General features: G+C 38.4%; 1 protein-coding gene across 1 annotated transcript in view; it reads right to left on the bottom strand.

Annotated features, from left to right (window-relative positions):
- Positions 1-22,572, bottom strand: part of GABRB3 (gamma-aminobutyric acid type A receptor subunit beta3) — a 73,004-nt gene that overhangs the window by 31,374 nt on the left and 19,058 nt on the right. Inside the window, exons 2-3 of the mRNA XM_039224345.1 lie at positions 15,628-15,710; positions 12,861-12,998 (exon numbers count right to left, since the gene is read on the bottom strand). Of these exons, the coding sequence (XP_039080276.1) occupies positions 12,861-12,998; positions 15,628-15,710 (221 nt within the window). The remainder of the gene's footprint in view (positions 1-12,860; positions 12,999-15,627; positions 15,711-22,572) is intronic.

Raw genomic sequence — 22,572 nt, 5'->3', positions numbered from 1 at the left:
AGAGAGGAAATTAAAAAATATATGGAAACAAATGAAAATGAAAACACAACAATTCAAAATCTATGGGATGCGGCCAAGGCAGTCCTAAGAGGAAAGTACATTGCTCTCCAGGCCTATTTCAAGAGATTAGAAAAAGCACAAGTCCAAAATCTAACAGCTCACCTAAAGGAGCTAGAGGCAGAGCAACAAGAACGCCCTAAACCCAGTAGAAGAAGAGAAATAGTAAAAATTAGAGCAGAAATAAACAACATAGAGACCAAAGAAACAATTGAACAGATCAATGAAACCAAGAGTTGGTTTTTTGAAAAAGTAAACAAAATTGACAAACCTCTAGCCAGGCTTATCAAAAAGAAAAGAGAGAGCACCCAAATAGACAAAATTATGAATGAAAATGGACTTATTACAACCAACCCCTCAGAAATACAAGCAATTATCAGGGAATACTATGAAAAATTATATGCCAACAAATTGGACAACTTAGAAGAAATGGACAAATTCCTAAACACACACTCACTACCAAAATTCACACGGGAAGAAATAGAAAACCTGAACAGACCCATAACGAGTGAAGAAATCGAATCAGTGATCAAAAATCTCCCAACAAATAAGAGCCCTGGACCTGATGGTTTCCCTGGGGAATTCTACCAGACATTTAAAACAGAATTAATCCCAATTCTTCTCAAGCTATTCCAAAAAATAGAAGTCGAAGGAAAACTCCCGGACTCATTTTATGAAGCCAGCATCACTCTGATTCCCAAGCCAGACAGAGATCCAACAAAAAAAGAGAACTATAGGCCAATATCCTTGATGAATACGGATGCAAAAATTCTCAACAAGATCCTTGCAAATCGAATCCAGCAGCATATCAAAAGAATCATCCACCAAGATCAAGTGGGATTCATTCCTGGGTTACAGGGCTGGTTCAACATTCGCAAATCAATCAATGTGATCCATCATATCAATAAAAGAAAAGATAAAAACCATATGATCCTGTCAATAGATGCAGAAAAAGCATTTGACAAAATACAGCATCCCTTCTTAATAAAGACTCTCGAGAAAGTTGGGATAGAAGGAACCTACTTAAACATCATCAAAGCCATCTATGAGAAGCCTTCAGCTAACATCATCCTCAACGGGGAAAAACTGAGAGCTTTCCCCCTGAGATCTGGAACACGACAGGGATGTCCACTTTCACCACTGTTGTTTAACATAGTGCTGGAAGTCCTAGCATCAGCCATCAGACAACAAACGGAAATCAAAGGCATCAGAATTGGCAAAGAGGAAGTCAAACTTTCCCTCTTCGCAGATGACATGATACTCTACATCGAAAACCCGACAGACTCCACCAGAAGCCTACTGGAACTGATCCAAGAATTCAGCCACGTTGCAGGGTACAAAATCAACGTACAGAAATCGGTTGCATTCTTATACACCAATAATGAAGCAACAGAAAGAGAAATCAAGAAGCTGATCCCATTCACAATTGCACAAAAAACCATAAAATACCTAGGAATAAACCTAACCAAAGATATAAGAGATCTGTATGATGAAAACTATAGCAAACTTATGAAATAAATTGATGAAGACACAAAGAAATGGGAAAACATTCCATGCTCATGGATAAATATAAATATATTTATATTTATAAATAATAAAGCTCATAAATATAGTTAAGATGTCATTACTACCCAAAGCATTCTACACATTCAATGCAATTCCAATCAAAATTGCACAGCATACTTCTCAAAACTAGAACAAACTATCCTAAAATTTGTAGGGAATCACAAAAGACCCTGAATAGCCAAAGTAATATTGAAGAATAAAACCAAAATGGGAGGCATCACCATCCCAGACTAAGCTTCTAGTACAAAGCTGTCATCATCAAGACAGTATGGGATTGGCACAAAAACAGACACATAGACCAATGGAACAGAATTGATAACTCAGAGCTGACCCCAAAGGTATACAGCCCACTAATCTTTGACAAAACAGGAAAGAACTTCCAATGGAAAAATGACAGCCTCTTAAATAGATGGTGTTGGGAGAAATGGACAGCAACATGCAGAAGAATGAAACTAGATCAATTTCTCACACCATACACTAAAATAAACTCAAAATACATAAAGGACCTGAACGTGAGACAGGAAACCATCAAAACCCTAGAGGAGAAAGCAGGAAACAACCTCCTTAACCTCCACCGAAGCAACTTCTTACTGACACATCCCCAAATGCAAGGGAATCAAGAGCAAAAATTATCTATTGGGACCTTTTCAAGATTAAAAGCTTTTGCATTGCAAAGGAAACAATCTATTTAACTAATAGGCAACCAACTGAATGGGAAAAGATAGTTGCAAATGACATATCAGACAAAGGGTTAATATCCAAAATCTATAAGGAACTCACCAAACTTCACAGCCGAAAAGCAAACAACCCAGTAAAGAAATGGGCAGAAGATATGAACAGACACTTCTCCAAAGTGGATATCCAGATGGCCAACAGACACATGAAACAATGCTCAGCATCTCTCCTCTCAGAGAAATACAAATCAAAACCACACTGAGATACCACCTCACGCCAGTCAGAGTGGCTAAAATGAGCAAATCAGAGAACTCTAGATGCTGGCAAGGATGTGGAGAAACGGGCACTCTTCCACACTGTTGGTGGGTATGTAAACGGGTACAGCCCCTCTGGAAAACAGTGTGGAGATTCCTCAGGAAATTAACAATAGTACTGCCCTATGACTCAGCAATGGCACTGCTAGGAATTTACCCAAGGGATTTAGGAATGCTGATGCATAGGAATACATGTACCCCAATGTTCATAGCAGCTCTCTCAACAATAGCTAAAACATGGAAAGAACCTAAGTGTCCATCAACGGACGAATGGATCAAGAAGATGTGGTTTATCTATATGATGGAACTACATGGCAATGAGAAAGAATGAAATCTGGCCATGTGTAGCAACATGGATGGGGCTTGAGGGTGTTATGCTGAGCGAAATAAGTCAGGCAGAGAAGGACAAATACCATATGTTTGCACGTATAGGAGGATTGGGAGGAACTTAACGGAGGACCATGGGGGAGAAGAATGTGGGAAATAGTGGGGGAAAGGGAGAGAGCAAACCATGAGAGACTCCTGAATGCTGAGAACAAACTGAGGACTGATGGGAGTGGGGGGTGAGGTGTGAGATAGGCACGGAGGGAGTTACTTGTAGGGATGAGCACTGGGTGTTATATGGAAACCAACTTGACAATAAACTATTTGTAACAAAAAATGGAGATATAATATAAACAGGTTGGAAAAATATGATGATGTGCTTGTTCACCAAATTAATATATTCCTAATAAAAAGCCAGAGCACTTTTTGGGTGAAAATTCATGATCTTATTATAAAAGTGACATGAAAATATAAAAGGCCCAAAATAATCAAGTCAATAATAAATAAAGAGTAAATAGTAAAGTCTATTGTACTAGTAAATAAAGGATCTGCTCTACTTACAGCTACAGTAATTAACTCTGTGAGTTAAGAGTACAAGATAGATAAATAAACCTATGGTACAGAATATAAAGTTAAAAAGCAGAAATATGCACATACAATTTATGACAAATTTGTTGCTCTAATGCAAATGATGCTGTGGAAAATAATAAAACCTGATCCATACTTCACACCATTCAAAAAAATCATTTGCATTGGACTGTAAGTGTCTATGCTTAAAAGTACATTTTTGTAACACACTGTGACCTAAAGCCAGCTTCCATCTAATATTTATAAATAACTCAAATTAATGACATAATTCACAAAAACGACTTGCACAAGTAATTCACAAAAGAGGATCTCCAAATAACCAATAAAGACAGGTGCTCAGTCTCACTATTAATCCGAGAAAATAGTGTGGAGTTTCCTCAAAAACTTAAAAATAGAACTACCCTATTACCTAGCAATAGCACTGCTAGGAGTTTACCCAAGGGATAGAGGAATGCTGATGCATAGGGGTACCTGTATCCCAATGTTTATAGCAGCACTTTCAACAATAGCCAAATCATGGAAAGAGCCTAAATGTCCATCAACTGATGAATGGATAAAGAAGATGTGGTTTATCTATACAATGGAATACTACATGGCAATGAGAAAGAATGAAATTCTGCTATTTGCAACAGTGTGGATGGAACTGGAGGATATTATGCTAAGTGAAATAAGTCAGTCAGAGAAAGACAGATATCATATGTTTTCACTCGTATGTGGATCTTGAGAAACTTAACAGAGGACCAGGGGGAAAAATAGTTTCAAATAGAGAGAGATGAAGGGAAACCATAAGAGACCCTTAAATACTGAGAACAAACTGAGGGTTGATGGGGGATGGAAGAGAGGGCAAAGTGGGTAATTTGCACCGAGGAGAGAACTTGTTGGGATGAGTACTGAGTGTTGTCTGAAAGCCAGTTTGACAATAAATTCTATTTAAAAAAAAAAACACAAAATACCACTCAACACCCAGCGAGTGACTTCAGTGTGAAATGTTAGCAAGGATGTGGGCAAAAAGAACACTCATGCATTACTTGTATGAACATAAATTGGCAGAATCACTTTGGAAAACAGTTTGACATGTTCATTAAGCTTGAACATTCACAATTACACTTCCAGGTATACACTCAATGTTTGTGTGTGCATATAATCACACACACACACACACACACACACACACACGAATGTCCACAATAGTATTATTCATAAATCTGCACCTACAGTAGAATGGATAAACAAAATGTGGTGTAATTGCATAGTAATATAGCAAGGAAAATAAGTGAAATACAGTGACATGGATGGATTTCATAAACATAATGTTCAGTTAAAGAAGATAGTCACAAATTAATTCAAACTCTATTATCCCATTAAATAGGGTTCAAAAACACAAAATTTATTATATTTTGAAAAGGTAGTAGTTTCCTTTGAGAAGGAGGGAAGTGAGGACATTAGGGGGAGTCATATGAAGATTTTGGGGCTCTGGTAATATTCTACTTTTTGACCTGATTGAGGTTATATGATTGTTCTCTTTCTGATAATTCAGTTAACTCTACATTTATATTTTAAGTATTTTTCTATATGTGCTCATACAGAAAAGTTATAAAAGTTATCATTAAAGTAAAAAAAATCTAACAATATATGTCTTTGTATAAAATTATAAAGCATGAGAAGAATTCTAACTATTTCTAGGAAAAATGCTTTGTTAAATATTTTTAAGAGAATGTTTTAGACCCCAACTTATAAATGATTAAGAATTGTCAATCTAGAGGAGGTTTAAAAGTTAGATTCAGCAAAAATTTCTTACATTATTCCTAAAGGCTTATGAAGACGGCCAATCTTTTTTCAAATTTCAGTCAAAAGAATTTTAAAGACTAATTTAGTTTGCACTTATTTTAAAAATACATTGTCAGTATTTTCTGAAATTCTACCATATCCCTAATGGGTCTTACAGAAGTAGATGACAAATTAAATAGAAATACATTGACTATAGTTAATCTATTTATTTTAATGGTTAAAGGAGAAAGAAAATGCCATGCGGTCTCATATCTAGGTATCAAGTTGCAGAAGGGAGATGATCGCCCCCCCCCCCGCCTTGTATTGTTTCTCTTTGTTCTTCTGTATCCCTTTTAATCTGGCCTCCTCTTTCTTAGAAAGCCTTACTCATGCATGTTTTCAGATTTGAGTTAACCTAAAGATTGTAGGTGTCAGAGAATAATTTGAGAAACCACTTTATATAATTTTTCATTTAAAATTTTTTTAATGTTTTATTTATTTCTGAGAGAAAGAGAAACAGTGTGAGCAGGGGAGGGTCAGAGAGAGAGGGAGATAAGAATCTGAAACAGGCTCCAGGTTCTGAGCTAGCCATCAGCACAGAGCCCGAGGTGGGGCTCGAACCCATCAACTGTTAAGATCATGACCTGAGCTGAAGTCGGCCGCCCAACTGACTGAGCCACCCAGGCACCCCTATACTTTTTCACTAAAAAGTATGAGATCTTGGCGCTTGTGGGTGGCTCACTCAGTTAAGCAACCAACTCTTTATTTCAGCTCAGGTCATGATCTCAGGGTTTGTGAATTCAGGCCCTATTTTGGGATTCTCTCCTTTTCTCTCTGCCCCTCTCCTGAGGGAAATGTTAAAAAAAATTAAATAAAAAATATTTTAAAGTATTAGATCTTGCTATTTGCAATAATTAAGACAGACAAATACTACATGATTTCGCTTATATGTGGAATCTAAAAAAGAAACAAATGAAGAAACAAACGAACAGTACAGAAACAGACACATAAATATAAAAAAGAAACTAGTAGTTGCCAGAAGGGAAGGAGAGGGAGATGGACAAAATGGGTGAAGGGGATTAAGAGGAACAAACTTCCAGTTATGGGATGAATATGTCACAGGGTTGAAGAGTGCAGCACAGGGAATATAGTCAATGGTATTGTAATAATGTTATATGGTGACATGGTAACTACCCTTGTTGTAAGTATAGTATAATGTATAGAAAGCTGTCAAATCATGTTGTACACCTTAAACTAATGCAGCAATGTGTGTCAATTATGCTTTAATATTAAACAATTAAATATAATTCAGGATTAAGAAGGAATACTTGTAAAAAATCTAGGACTTTCCAGGAAATCCAGTAGATTGGAATAGTGAATGACATACAATGAGCTTAATCAAAATAATTCATTTTCTTTTTTCTCTTCTCTGACTTTCTTTGTTTTGTAAGTTTATTTATTTATTTTGAGAGAGAGAGCAGGAGAGGGACAGAGAGGAGAGAGAATTTCAAGCAGTCTCTGCATTGTCAGAGAGGAGTCTGATGCCCTGCTCCAACTCACAAACTGTGAGATCATGACCTGACCTGAACCAAGATCAAGAGTAAGATGCTTAAACCAACTGAACCACCCCTGTGTCCCTCTTTTCTGACTTTCAAGAAGAATCTATGTTTTGGATTTGGGCATTTTATGAAAATATTGAATTTTCAATATTTTAATATTTGGTTCAATTTATGAACCAAAAAATTAATTCAAAAGATATTTATTGCATGCCTGACATAACTGAGAGTCAGGGTAATAATATTTGACAGAATTTAATAATATTTGACAGTTGATAAAGGAATGATACAGTTCGTGTGTGATACCAAGTTTTCCAAAGGAAAGATAATTGACAGTTAGGCTCAAGGAAAGCCAAGTGGAGGTGTTGGTGTTTGAACTGTCCATTGATAAATATACCAGATTTGGATAGGAAAAAAAGGAAGAAGATATATCAAATAGAGGCTGTAGCAGAAGTAAAAATCATTAGGCAGAATGCAGGAGCACATGCTTCGAGAAGAGTTAAAGAGTTAGATGCAACAACTATCATGAAGGCTTCATACTGGGAACATTTGTGAACTAAACTGAAGACACAGGTTGGTACTACATGTGGATTCAAGGTCAAGGAGTCTTAATCTTATGCTGCAGACAAAGGGCAGTCATCAAAGCATTTGGAGCTGGGTAATAGTTTCATGCAAAGAGTGTTGTTTAGTTACTAATCTGGAAACAAAGTGCAGGATGAATAGGAACCCAGAGGCACATTTCTTGTCACCAAGGATTTCTGCATGTTTGGATGAAACAACTGTAGGGCCCTGGATTAGGATTTTGGAGGTCTCCAATCCCATTATCAGTTTTTAAAAACCTGCATGAAGCACTGTTCATCAAGAACACATGATCCGTATCCCTTGGGTCATGTGGAATACTACATGGCAATGAGAAACAATGAAATCTGGCCATGTGTAGCAACATGGATGGACCTTGAGGGTGTTATGCTGAGCGAAATAAGTCAGGCAGAGAAGGACAAATATCACATGTTTGCACGTATAGGAGGATTAGGAGGAATTTAACTGAGGACCATGGGAGAGAAGAAGGGGGGAAATGGTGGGGGAAAGGGAGAGAGGCAAACCATGAGAGACTTTTGAATACTGAGAAACAAACTGAGGACTGATGGATGTGGGGGAGAGGGGGGAGATGGGCATGGAGGAGGGCACTTGTGGGGATGAGCACTGGGTGTTATATGGAAACCAATTTGACAATAAACTATTTGTAAAAAAAAAAAAAAAAAGAAGAACACATGACCCGTTAACACAGGCATGTCAAGGAGAGAGTAGCACAGACTCTAAAGGCAGGTACTGTGTTCATTGTTTGTCATCCCGACTATGTATTCACCTGTTTTGTAAGAACCCTTATACCATTAATATATAAAATTGTGGGAAATGATAATTTCAAATAAAGCTTAAAAAGGCTAGTCTATTTATTTATTTATTTATTTATTTATTTATTTATTTATTTGCTGGTGCTGAAACCCAGGAGAAAAAAGGCTAGTTTTTAAAGTCTTTGTCAAAAATGTATTAGGGGTTCTTATTTGTTAAGAAACTTAGAGATTGTCTCCTTTCTAGCTTTGTAATGCAAATTTGATCAAATTATTATCATTTTTAATGTTTGTTTATTTCTGAGAGAGCGAGAGTGAGAGAGTAAGGAAGGGGCAAAGAGAGAGGATTTCTACTAATAGCACAGAAACTGATGTAGGTCTTGAACTTAGAAATCGAACTGCAAGATCATGACCTGAGCCAAAGTTATATGCTTAACTGACTGACACTCCAAATTGTTATCATTCTTGAGCTTCAATTTTCCTAAATTTTAACTTGGGCCAATTTACTTGTCTATTACCAGTTTCTAAGGGACCTTAGTGGAAAATGCTTAAAACAAGGTGCTATAAATTATAATATAGTATGCCATTATGGTTAGAAGTTAGAGTAATGCAGACTTGCTTTATTTTCTTTCAAGTTTAAAGGGTTTGATTTTTTTCCAAAAAAAACAACTACTTGTTGAATAATGGTAGGAACTAAATAATTATTTGTTGATATGAACTAGTTCAGTCATTTCTTTGCTTTCTTTAAAACACACTTATGGGGGGTGCTTGAGTGGCTCAATCGGTTAAGTGTCCAACTCTCGGTTTTGGCTCAAGTCAGTGAGATTGAACCCTGGTGTCCTGTTCCATGCTGGACATGAAACCTGCTTAAGATTCTCTCTCCTCCTCTCCCTCTGCCCCTTTCCCCACCTCTCAAAAAATAATAGATAAAATAAAATAAAACACACCTATGAAACATGACTCCCTTTTTCTAGGCAAAGGTGTACTTAATTTCCTCCCCAGGTAAAAAGAGGTTTTAATATGGATTTAAAAAAATACATAATATTTTAGTACATTAAATATTTGAATATATAATATCATTAATTTTATAATATTTCTTTTGCAGAGACAATTCATTCAATTAGAATTCACATAATTAGTAATGATGGTCAGATTTCCTCTCCTCCATTCAATAACCATTCAGTTTTCTAACTACTGAGTTGGCTAGGCACTGGAGTGTTTTAGGGATGCAAATATGAACCAAAGACAATCCTTACTCTTAAAATCCTCTAGTAAGCAATTAGGAGCCCAATCATCCAGGAGAAGAATGACATAAATTTTCTAATATACAAAGATCTGGTCAGCTGCTAGATTATCTATTTTCAGACTCCTCAGAATATGCCTCATTCTTGATCCCACACATTTTAGTTAATGAAAACTAATAAGTGCTTACTATAGGCACTATTCTAGGCTTTTTGTTTATACTAACTTATGTAATCCTCTTGACAACCCTACTAAATAGTTACTATTAATATCCCTATTATTCAAAGTGGTAAAATAACTTGCCCTGGGTCACAATGCTAGTAAGTTTAAGGACTTCTCCAGCATCTGTGTTTTTAAACCCTGGACATACTGTCTCTTGAACATATTTAAGTGAGTTCAATTATTGTGGTTTAATTCCCACTAAATACTCCTTTACACAATGGGCTATGTGACATCATTAGGGAAATATTGTTGAACATGAAGGCCTAATGAGAGATCCCAGGGGACCAGGCATTCCTTGTTTCTCTCCTTGACACCAGGCACAGTCCCACACCTAGTTCATGCCAATTGCTGAGTGAATATTTATAACTTGCATTTACATGTGTCTCTTCTTAAACCTAAACCTCATGTTAGTTAACCTAAACCTCATGTTAACCTAGAGATGGACTAGGACAGCTTCCTGTGGGAAATCACTGCAAGGGACCTTCTATAAGTTCCCCAAATCAGCAGGACAGAGGCTAAGAGGGTAAAAGTAAAAAATTTCACTTGCATAATACTGAGAATGAACATCTCCTGAATTTTTGCACTTTATGTGTGTTGTTTGCCTCCCTGAGTCCAGCTTTCCTCTTGCCCTACAGATTCATGAGGCTGCCCTGTGTTTACCTCCAGGTGGAAGTAGAGGTGGAAAACATCACATTCAATCCTCATCATGGACTCTTCCTGGTCCAAATAAAGTTCCAGAGTGTTTGTTCTTAACTAACCTCTTTTTTGAGAATTCTATCAGGCTACAGAATTCTTCGGTTCTGTAGTCTGACTGACTGATCAATCCTGTTGACTGACCAAAATCTCACTAATTAAGAACACTTGTGGAAAGGAAAACAGTGTAACATTTACTTTAGAATAAATGTCAAACAATGTAGCTTATGCTACTTCTTTATGAATAGGCCAATTAGGATAATTTTAAACTGCAATCTCTATTTTAAAAACTTATTATTGAAATATAGTTGACAAACAATATAAAGTGCAAGCTCTTTGAAGGTTGCTAGGTTTGTAACTGACTGATACAGAGCCCTTGTCTTATATCTTGTGAACGCCAGAACTTAGTAAGTGTTAGAAATAAGACATTGTACTTCATATTGATGGGCTGAGTGCTCTATGCATAGTTTAAATATTATCCCCCACATCAGAAGTATCTATTTGGGATACTTTCTTACCATATAAATACTTCAAAGAAAGACAAAGATTGCATCTAGAAAAAAAATGGCCCCTTAGTGGTTTTGAGGTAGAAGATTCAGGAAGGCCATTCTAAATGGTTGCATTTCCCTGTGGAAGCACTGCATACATCTTTCTGATGAGGCTGCATGAAAATGCAGTAAAAGATTCTTAAAGAAGCATACTGGCCACAATGGCGATTATCAAGACCAAGACAGGCTTGGGCAGATTTTTTCATTGATAGAATACTACCCTTATGTTCTGAGAGGACCTTCTGCTCGTATCACCTGTAGCATGGAATAATTTGAATCCTGGTTCTAAAATCAGTAAATCATTGTATCCAATGCATCACAGGGCAGATTTCTTGGCTGTAGATACCATTACTTAACAATAAGCCAATGTACTTGATGGCTCTTACTGCCAATCTGAGGCAAGTACCTCCAGAGACTACAGGGATATCTGTAGCACCTCTTGCAACAGAGGATAAAGTGGCACTGCATAAAAATGGAACCATATTGGTATTTTAAACATTCAGTATTTTGTCTAAAATTTGCATTCCCTATTGGTTCTTACAAGCTGGGGTAGAGAGGAGGGAAGTTGGTGCTTGACTCATTGTTCATTTATCCAGAGACTATTGCTGCATGCCTAGGACATGTCAGGCATTATACAAGGTGGGGATGGTGTTGGGGGTAAACCATGACCAGAATAGGCCCCTCTTAATGGAGATGTATCCTTGAGGTCAGAGGCAAAGCAGAGCTAGAAGGTCAGTGCAGTATTGTGGGAACACAGAGCAGCCACTTAATCCAGCTTGGGAAGGAAGCATATAGGTGTGTAAGCAGAGCGGAGTCAAAAAGCCTTCCCAGAGGAGGTGGCATCTAGATTAAGCTAAAGAATGAGTCAGAGGTGCTTGAATGTTGACAAAAACTGAGGACTGATGGATGTGGGGGGGTGGGGGGATGGGCATGGAGGAGGACACTTGTGGGGATGAGCACTGGGTGTTATGTGGAAACTAATTTGGCAATAAACTATTTGTAAAAAAAAAAAAAAAAAAAAAGAATGAGTCAGAGGTGACCAGACAAAGGAGAGGCTGGTGGCTGCTGGTCATAGACATTCCAGCAAGAAGCAACAGGCAGAAAGAGCAGGACTTCCTTGGGCTTTATAAATGCTCTCACAAAACTGGAGCTAATTGCCACCCACTTGTCACTGTTCAAGCTATACTGACAAGAGAAAAGCAAGGTGGAAGGCCCAGCTCTGTCTTCATTTAGCATTTTCAACCCAGAGTTTGTGGTCTTTATAAAACCTTCCAGATTACAAAGCACTTTTGTTTATTATTTCAATTACAGTATATCAACTTTAGAAGGAATGCAAAAATAACAAGAAAGCACTGCACAATGTTAAAATACGCATAGTTTTAATTTAATGCAACCTCATCAAGGACAGACAGGAGACCAGAAATTATCTTCTTAATCAGAGTTGAAACAGATGACAGTGAAACCCAGGCTGGGGCAACCTTAACTGGATAGTATCAAGAGAAGATGATTATATTTCAAGAGTCATCACTAACTTAGGGTGGCCCAATTTCTTGGACCACCAAGGCTGACTGCTACCCCAAGAAGTGAGGAGGGGAATAGCACTACTTCCTCAGATCTTTCTCCTTCTTCTTTCTCCCTTCCTGTCTGCCTCTAAGGTTATCAGTGGACTTGCCTCTGTCCAGAAATGAGAGTTCTTTATGTTACCAAATATGAGTTGGTTAAATTCACCCTAGTCTTTTAACTCTCAGTAACCCTCTCCTGAGTGCAACTCCTTGTGAGATGATCTTTCCTTCCCGTCAAAGGTTACCAATCCCTTTACCTACAGAGAAAAGGAACACCGAAGATGATGAAATACTGATGATAGTACAGCTTTGAATGACCCAGTTCTATGAGCCAGTTGCACTGTTTCAATAGGAGACCAACACTGCCTAGGCTGCCAGTGAGTGACACAGGACTCACCTGTGGCAAAGACGACATTCCTCGAGACCAGACGATGCTCCACAATAGAGAACTGCGGGAGCTCAATCCTCTCCACTCCAGTGACAGCCTTATCGCCGCCGCGCCAGTAAAATTCAATGTCATCTGTGGTATAGCCGTCTGCCAGGAGAGAGAAGTGGGGACATGGCAGAAATGAAGAATCATCATTTTGTTTACATGTAGGCCTAAAGAAACTGCAACTAATAACATGCAATAACAGCTTGCCTGTATTTGAAGTAGATTTGTTTCATGTGCTTATCTATGAGAAAAAGCATCATCAAAGAACTAACATATGAATATTTTTGGTTACTACCTCTGCTGTTTTATTTGTATCACACTGGTGCTGAGAAGTAGAGGATCTGGGGAGGCTGAATGATCTCACCAGAATTCTGTTTGCAAAGCCTAATCATAGAGTTGGACTGCATGTTACATGGAAATGAATTTGAAATATATATTAACAGCATTAAAGAAAGTGGTTGTAAGAAAAAAAAAAGAAAACTCAAGTATAAGGAATTCTGGAAAGACCACTTCTCTCAAAAGCTATGATAAAGTTAAAATACTGAGGGTGAATGTAACCAGTTAAAGTCTGGCAGCATCAGAAACTCTCAGGGCAAAGTAGGGTCCTCCTTGGCATTTTTGGATGCCTTTATCAGGTGTTCCTGGCTATGAGGTCTGCCATCTTTAGAAATGCACTTGGTTGGGATACTCTTGGCCCTTAGAAAAGAAAGTATTTATTAGCTGGAATATAGCTTCAAGTCCAGCTCTTAGCATAATGTACATTGCTCCTTGTAATCGATCAATCAATGCTTCTGCAGAATGAGGAGATAGGACAATCAAGTCTGATGTTTCTGGTACCACCCAAGAGACTTCTAAAGGATTAAGTTAACTTTATTAGGAGAGCTGATTAAAACTCAGACCTAGAGAAAAAACCCTATCAGTATAACAGACTTTTTTTACTCGAGTGAGTAATACAACATAAGGCAGACACTCAATATTTGACAAATAGACCAAAGCTATAGGGATGACTGCTTTCCATGGCAAATGTCATCTCCCTTGTCCCATCTGCTACCTTCTCTCCTTGGAACATAGTGATTACAACTTTTGGCTTCTCCCTTCTCTCTTACTTTTTTACATTCTTTTCACATCTGGCAGCCATTACAATTGTTCATAACACACACATCTTATTGAGCCACTCTTCTGCTTAAATCCCTCAGATGTTTCCCAATACAATTAGTGAAACAAATCCAAGCTCCTTACAAGGATGTTAAGAATCTACAGAACTAGCCCCTGTATGTATTGTGAGTACATCCTCTCTCTCTCTCTCACCCAGCCCAATACCACTGGTCTTCTGGCTGCAGCTCAGACAGCATACTGTGCCCAGTAGTGTGCCCCTCCCCCTTGTGTGGGGGCTCACACTTCACATTTCCATCTTGACTTAAATAAAACATTTGTATATGTGTGTAGTCAGGTCACCAGAAAGTCCCTTCTTCCTCTCAAATGCTTTAATTATGGGTTTTCTCTAATGGCTCTGAAGTGAAGGATTCCTCATTTTGTGAGGAAATCTCTTTGATGACAGACCTTTCTGCCCATTCTCCCCTTCAGTTCAAACATCACAGTAACAGAGTCTGCACTCTCTGAGGCTACTCAGTATGTGTTCAGAGATTTGGAGTAGTAGCTGCTTCCTTACTTCGGTCCCAAATTTGCCTTCCTGAAATTTCCATCACCTCACTAGGAGTTGTGCCTTCTGGCCACAAAAAATCCACTCGACTTCTAAAATAGCCCTTCAACTACTGGGAAATCATCTTTCTGCTAAGCTTTCTGTCCTCCATACTAAATCTCCCCAGATGATTCCATTATGGATCACTTGCCATGATTTCCCTTTCTGAAAGCATGGCTCTCAGAATACTTGACAGTGATGTAGTGTGGAAGTGAGGAGCACAGTGGAGCCAGCTCTATACAGGATGAAAACATGTGTACACTCAGCACAACTTCGTAGTATGGTTCATCACAAAGACACTCACTTCTTACAACAAATGCATCAGTAACACTGTAGTCATTTGTCTTCCCCCGAAAGAAATCTGACAAGACTAAATCTAACTGAGACTAATTATAATCCAATCTATGATAGACCAGGATAAGTAACAACAGCAACAGCAACAGCAACATCTGGATATGCCAGGAGATGTAGTTCAGGTAGCAGGAGGGACACTTGTTTGTTAGATAATAAAGTTGCAGTTTTCATCCCTCACAAAGAAGTATTCAGCACTGAATTATCAATAAGGTATCTGAATCCCTTAAAATTTAGAAAATTGCCAAAATGCAAGAATAACTTGCTTGTAAAGCTGAGTTCCTGATGGAAAATGAGTTTTACTCCAACTTCCCAGCTTCCCAGGAGTACATCCACTCATGTGTGATGAAGCATATTGTGAGAAAATTGCATCTCAGTGTTTGTTCTCTTCTCACTGAATGGACCAAGATGAGGAGTGCTTGCTTTCTTATATTTCAGCACAGCAAGCAGACTCTCTTAATCCTATTAGACAGGAGAACTCTTTTATACTGAGTCTCTGTCTCTGTTTCTCTCTCTCTCTCTCTCTCTCATAACAGTGAAATTAGCACAGTGGAGGATTAAACCTCCTATATTTAATATATTTAAAAACTATGGCAAGAAAATGATATATGCCTTGGGAAAGATACCAAATAATGACAAGGCCTAAAATACAGTGAATGAAAAAGAAGTACAGATACCCACAGCTTTCAATTTCCAGCGTGCAGTTCTGCTCATCCAAGGGGTATCTCCTCAAGTCCATCATGCAAGCTGCGGTTGTGGTGATTCTGAAATACACAGATGAGGGCAGATGTTAAAGATGGTATCAGAAAATGTAGCAGAAAACCTGCTTCCAGCTAAATAATGAGTAATGCCCATGTAGGGCCTCCTTTCCCCCAAGTACACTTGATTACACATATTTCATAATGTATACTGAATGAATAACTTTTCAGTATCCTATAGGCCAGCTTTATCAAGAAAAGCAACATAAAAACTTTAAATCTGATAAAATTATTCATGTTGACTTTGGATAACCAAGGGCAGAGAAAGGTGTTTCTAAGGAAAAGTTTGTCTTCAACTTTTATAGCACAGTTTTATAGCATGGAAAAGACTTATGTGCAGTAACAACACTGATTAGATCAAGATTGAATTCTTTGATTTTCCATGTGAATGTCTATGTACCTACAGAATCATAGGCTGCACTTTGGAACTCTCAGCCAAGCTTCTGCTTTATCCTATTTATTACAGTTGTCTGTTGCATTGGATCCTAATGCTTCAGAGTTTCTCACCATGAGATCATCTATCTTTTAAAAAAAATATTTGGTTATTGATTATGAATGAAAATTGAGTGGGTCAGCCTTCCTTGAGGTCATATGCAGCCATGGAAGGAATTTATATCATGACCCAAATGACAGTTAAGCCTCCATCATGCAACAGTTAAATCTTATAGATTTATAAATAACTTCTAGAAATGTCAGGTTCTTTTCCAACTCTGTCTACAGCTTCATTGTTAGGAAAACCAACCTACACAAAGCCTCAGTTGAAATGCAATTCAGCCACTATGTTTTATACTCTTTTTCTTTAGAATTCCACCCCTTCTTAACCACAGTTACAGATGACTGAACCATTACTTGATCAAGAATCTATGATGTGGCCTGAGTTAAAAGGCAGAGTGGAGCTAAAGGAATTCTCTTCAATGGAAGTGAATTAAAGATAGGGCAAGAATAGAGTTGACTTTGCAAGTTCATGAATTAAAGGATTGTTATGTCATTTTGAAATTGGAGAGTGAGGCATGAGAAAGCATAATAGAGGTAGAGAAAATGCAGAGAGTAGATGGTTGAGGAAACAGTGGTCACTAAGGCTGCAGAACATGGCCTTGCAAGGTATCAGGGTATATACTATATACTTCAGGGAAGAGCATTTTTTTGTGGATTATGTGGAATTGTGTAACTGCCAGCCCTCATTATAGTCATTCAATGGTGGATCAGAAAAATGAAGAGGTAAGTATATCTCCTCCTGAGATTTCTTTTTTTTTTTTAAATTTCTGAGAGAGAGAGAGAAAGAGAGAGAGAGAGAGAGAGCGAGCAGGGAAGGGTCAGAGAGAGAGGGAATTACAGAATCCGAAGCAGGCTCCAGGCTCTGAGCTAGCTGTCAGCACAGAGCCGGATGCAAGGCTCAAACCCACAAATCATGAGATCATGACCTGAGCTGAAGTTGGATGCTTAACCGACTGAGCCACCCAGGTGTCCCTCCTCCTGAGATTTCTAAAGTTACCTTGAATTCCCAACCTTCGATGTTCCACCTTTCTTGAAGCCCAGTACTCAGCTTTCTTAAGATAGCCTTCCATATGAATATTCTGCTATTTTGGGCAACATGATAAAGTTCTGTTCCTATCTGCAGATCTTAATCAAAACATTAGTAAATTACCAGGCATGTGCCAGTTCTGTTGGGCTGGTCTCATTTAACCTAGGTGAAGTAGTAAAGTAGTCCTTCATTAGCATATGGATAAGCAACAGGTTGAGAAAAGTTCTACTCTTCAACTTCAAAAAGAAGAGCAGTGAGGGAAAATGTCAACATATTTGGCAATCATAGATAAATAGTAAATTATTCTCTACAAAGAGTATGCAAGTGCCATGAAGACATATGCTATAAGGCCCTTACCAATGGTGAAAGTGTGTCCTTTCCAAATGTCATAACACTTTTAGTTACCATTCTAAGTAATGAATTACATTCTATAATCCAAAGTCAACACCTAGCTCTTTGGTATAGTTTTCCATAGCATCTGATTTTATAGACAACTGAAGAACCAGCCTCACACTTTAATTCTGGCATATTTTATGGCATATTGACAACCCAACATCCATACAAGATGCCTACAAGGCAAAATTAGAATGAAGTTCTATTAAAATTATGAATTTTATGGAGAAAATAAAAACATCTCTACTGGAAATATTCAAAATTTTTATTGTTCCTACATATTTTGGTATTGGCCCTATTCACTTGAAAGGGCCAATAATTGAGATTACTATTTTGTTTTTCTTATTCTCAATGTTACCCATACAAACGGGAACACAAATATGTCCAGATTGTTTATGGACTCACACTCATTGTGACATTGTGTAGTGTGTTTCATGGGCATTACTGGAAGGGGAACATGATGCTGGAAGAATCTATAAAAGGGTATCCAGTATACTTGTCCTGTCTTCTGATTATGGCATAATACTGCCAGAATGAGAAGCTCTTTTCCCAACTTACTTGAAGAATAAGGTAAAAACATGTATTACTACTCTTCTCCCTATGGAAGAAATAACAGAGAAAACCCTTTCATGGTGAAAACTAGGACATGAGAGCCTTCTCATAGTACAAAAGGTAAGCATAGAGATGACACAGTGGAAGGAAAGAGGTCTGTGTGCCACTGGGACAGAAAGGCAAGAAACGGGAAAGGAGGGGTGGGCAGAGGGATCAAGAAGGGGAATCTTGCATGAGATCGCTACACCAGCAGCGCTGTTACAGAGGGATCAAGAAGGGTGCAGCACTTCAAAACCTCTCCCTGAGCCACAAAACCTTCTAGCAAGTTGGCTAAATTCATGACTGCTTAGGGAGTGAACTTTTTTTTTCATGAACTGACCAAATTTTGAGGCCTGAGGGTTTGCACATACTTGTGGGAGGGAATTTGAGTATTCAGAACTGAGAGCTCAAACCTAGTTAATGGAAATAGACCAAGGGCAGAGAAGCCAGAGTGACTGAATCCCATTTGCATAACCCCCAATATCTACTCACAACTTTTCATATTTTTCTCAATAAACTTTATTTGTCCTGAGAGAGAATTTAACCAATATTTAGCTCCACTTCCATAGCCCTCTGTAACCTGAAAATTCCATTCCTATTTCTAAAGAAAAGTGGTAGGGTCAGTGAGAAACATGACTGGCTAAGGATTTCTGCAATATTACTCCTTAGTAGATACTTTTTTGGAGGTGTCATTGTTTCTTTTTTGTTTTCTGACTGAGAGAGAGAGTGCATATAGTCTCTAAGGCTGCAATTTATGCTTATGATAAAAAAAACAGAGAAAGATGGCAGCCAATTGACAGAAAAAGTGTCTACCATTCAATATGTCCTTTCTTTACAAATAGTCACACTTTGAGGCTGCTGAAAGTAGAAATTAAAAAAAAAAGATGGAGAAGTAGAGAAGTGATGGATAGAGGACTAGGAAATGCTACAGAAAAGGATTTTGATTTATTATTTCAGTGCTCAGGACAGCATGCTGTCGTATCTGTACTTTACGTAATGTTGGTTGAGAGTTTAATTTGTACCCCACTCTATGCTCAGCCCTTGAACACTCATGCATTTAATTAATAACCATATTATGGAGGTGTTATTAACATTTCCGTTTGGAAGATAAACAAACCAAGGCTAGGAAGCAGTAAGGAGGTTGACCACATTTACAATGCTGTTGGAAGGCAGATGCAGCATTCAGATTCAGGCAGACAGAATCTTATACTCTACTACCTCTGTATCATCTCTTCTGCCTTAAAGTATGACATACTGTATATTCAACTTTTTAAAAGGCTATTCAGGTTGTGTAGCTCTTCCTGAAGATCAAAGAAGGTAGAGAAATTTGTAATTATATATATATATATATACACACACACATATGTATACATATATGATATATATATACATAATGTATACATATATAATATATACACAGAGATCATATATATACATACAGTATTCTTATATATATGACACATTGTAAATACAATATGTAAAGGAAGATAATAAATACTAACAGTAATGATATTTAACCCATTGCAGAATAGGGTAGAATTTAGTAGGCAGTCCTGCTTTTATAAGTGAAATATTCCTAAAGATATGTTTAACAGTCAAAAGTTTGAAAATTCAAGGAATAAACTCAAAGTTTATATAAAGAACATTATCCCCAGTAAATTTAAAATTCTATTGCATGATACATGCCATCTTTGAACACCAACTATAAACTATCCCTGTGTGTCCTTTGCCTGCACAGCTGAGAGAGGAAGTCTGAGTCAAGAAGACCCACGGCTTTTAGTATGTTTCAAGGTTTTCACTTTGTCTCAATTACATTAAGATTATGAGCTGTACTTTGATGTCATCACTTCCATTTTTCAATTTCTGTCAACTGAAAATAATACCAAATAATTCAGTAAAGAAACGGGCAGAAGACATGAACAGACACTTCTCCAAAGAGGACATCCAGATGGCCAGCAGACACATGAAATGATGCTCAGTGTCCCTCATCATCAGGGAAATACCAACCAAAACCACACTGAGATATCACCTCACGCCAGTCAGAGTGGCTAAAATGAACAAATCAGGAGACTGTAGGATGGCGAGGATGTAGAAAAACGGGCACCCTCCTACACTGTTCGTGGAAATGTAAACTGGTGCAGAACTCTGGAAAACAGTGTGGAGATTCCTCAGAAAATTAACAATAGAACTCCCCTATGACCCAGCAATATCACTGCTAAGAATTTACCTAAGGGATACAGGAGTGCTGATGCATAGGGATACATACCCCAATGTTCATAGCAGCACTCCTTTCAACAATAGCCAAATCGTGGAAAGAGCCTAAATGTCCATCAACTGATGAATGGATCAAGAAGATGTGGTTTATCTATACAATACTACATGGCAATGAGAAAGAATGAAATCTGGCCATTTGTAGCAACGTGGATGGAACTCGAAGGTGTTATGCTGAGTGAAATGTCAGGCAGAGAAGGACAGGTACCATATATTTTCACTTATAAGTGGAACAGGAGAAACTTAACAGAGGACCATGGGAGAGAAGAAGGGGAGGAGAGAGAGGGAGGCAAACCATGAAAGACTCTTGAATACTGAGAAGAAACTGAGGGCTGATGCGAGTAGGGGAGAGGGGAAGGGGGGTGATGGGCATGGAAGAAGGCACTTGGGTTGAGCACTGGGTGTTATATTGAACCCAATTTGACAATAAACTATTTAAAAAAAGAAAATAATAATAAGGGCAGATGCAAACTCTTCATGTCATGTACAAATGCAGAATTTTCCACAGACCATGTGGAGTGGCTGCTGTGGACATGTTTCTTTTGGCTGATCAGGACACTTAACTACCACAAACATTTGTCAGAAATGCCCACTTGTCAGCCGAGGTACAAAAGCCCTCCTTGCCAATGCTTCTGGGAAAGGTAGACTATAAGCAGAGTTTGGGATCCTTACTTATAGTGAATCCTTTAGGCAATGCACACAATCTCTTTACCATCATGTACTAATCTTTTAGATTCATGCCAAATAACAGACAGGACAGAGATGAAAATGTCCTTGACTGGCATTCTTAGAGCTCTTCCAGGACTAAAGTACCTCAGCCCCAGCTACATGTCCTCTCATTACCCACATTTTAATGTTTTCATTACCCTTAGAACCATCTGTAATTGGAGCACCCATCTATTTGTTGACTCTCAGGTCCCTTTTACTTCCTCAGGTGAGTCGAGAGCAGGGCTTTGTCTCTCCTGTTGGTGGCCATCTCCCCAATGCCTGGAATATTTCCTGCATGCACACAGCAGGTATCCTGTAAATATTCATTGAACAAAAAAATGACTTTGAAGATATGGGGGCCAGGCGTAAGCACAAAGCATGGGACTCAAGAATTGGAGGGAGAAAGAGATATCTTTTTTTTTTTTTAATTTATTTCTAGGAGAGAGAGAGAGAGAGAGAGAGACAGCGTGAGCAGGGGAGGGTCAGAGAGAGAGGGAGTCACAGACTGAAACAGGCTCCAGGCTCAGAGCTGGCAGTCAGCACAGAGCCCGACGCGGGGCTTGAACCCACGAACCGCAAGATCATGACCTAAGCGAAAGTCGGACGCTTAACCGACTAAGCCACCCAGGCGCCCCGGAAGGAGAAAGAGATATCTTAACTTTTCTTGGATTTAATCCCCCAAATCTAAGTGCAAGAGGCAACCTTCCCTCTCTCAAGCACTCCAAGCAAGAACCTTGGCCCTGCACAGCTACCGACTCACTGAAAACTCCACAGACTCATTGGTCAAGATGCCTGAGGGACACCCCCTGTATTAATAGCCAAGTGGTGTCTGTGAATCCCTCTGCTGCAGAATGAATTCTCACCGGGCCATTGTTGATGCCCATGAGTTTTATGCCCTCCACTGCAGTGAAGATCCCAGCAAAATGCAGCCATCAGTGGAGTTCTGGCTCTTTGATCACAATCTTGTTAAATTATCAGGACCCAGGAGCAAGTTAGAAACACTTCCTGTGTGACCTCTGGCTTGCACGTGGGATGCCTAAATGCCTGAGAATTCTGGGCAATTGTTGTATCTATGGTCATGGGATAGCAGCCCATCTGGGCTATTGCTTTACAGGTAACCATTTACAACAGCTCTATGGTAACTCAAAGTCTTCTTCTTCTTTGTTCCCTATATGCCAAGTTCATCAGGCATTTTTCCAAGAATAGGAACTGAGATGCTATGGTTAAGGGCCTAAGTCAAATTATTCAAACTTACTATGTATTATTCTAAAGGAAGTGCTTACTATTCAATGTGGAAAAAACACAAGGCATAAACCAACATTTAAGTTATTCCAATTTTTGTTTTGTTTTACAAAAATTATAAGAAAATACATTCATAACGCT

The sequence above is a fragment of the Hyaena hyaena genome, unplaced genomic scaffold, assembly GCF_003009895.1.
Source record: "Hyaena hyaena isolate Hyena2069 unplaced genomic scaffold, ASM300989v1 scaffold_1623, whole genome shotgun sequence".
Classification (NCBI taxonomy): Eukaryota; Metazoa; Chordata; class Mammalia; order Carnivora; family Hyaenidae; genus Hyaena; species Hyaena hyaena.
This window is presented reverse-complemented; position numbering and strand designations above follow the sequence as displayed.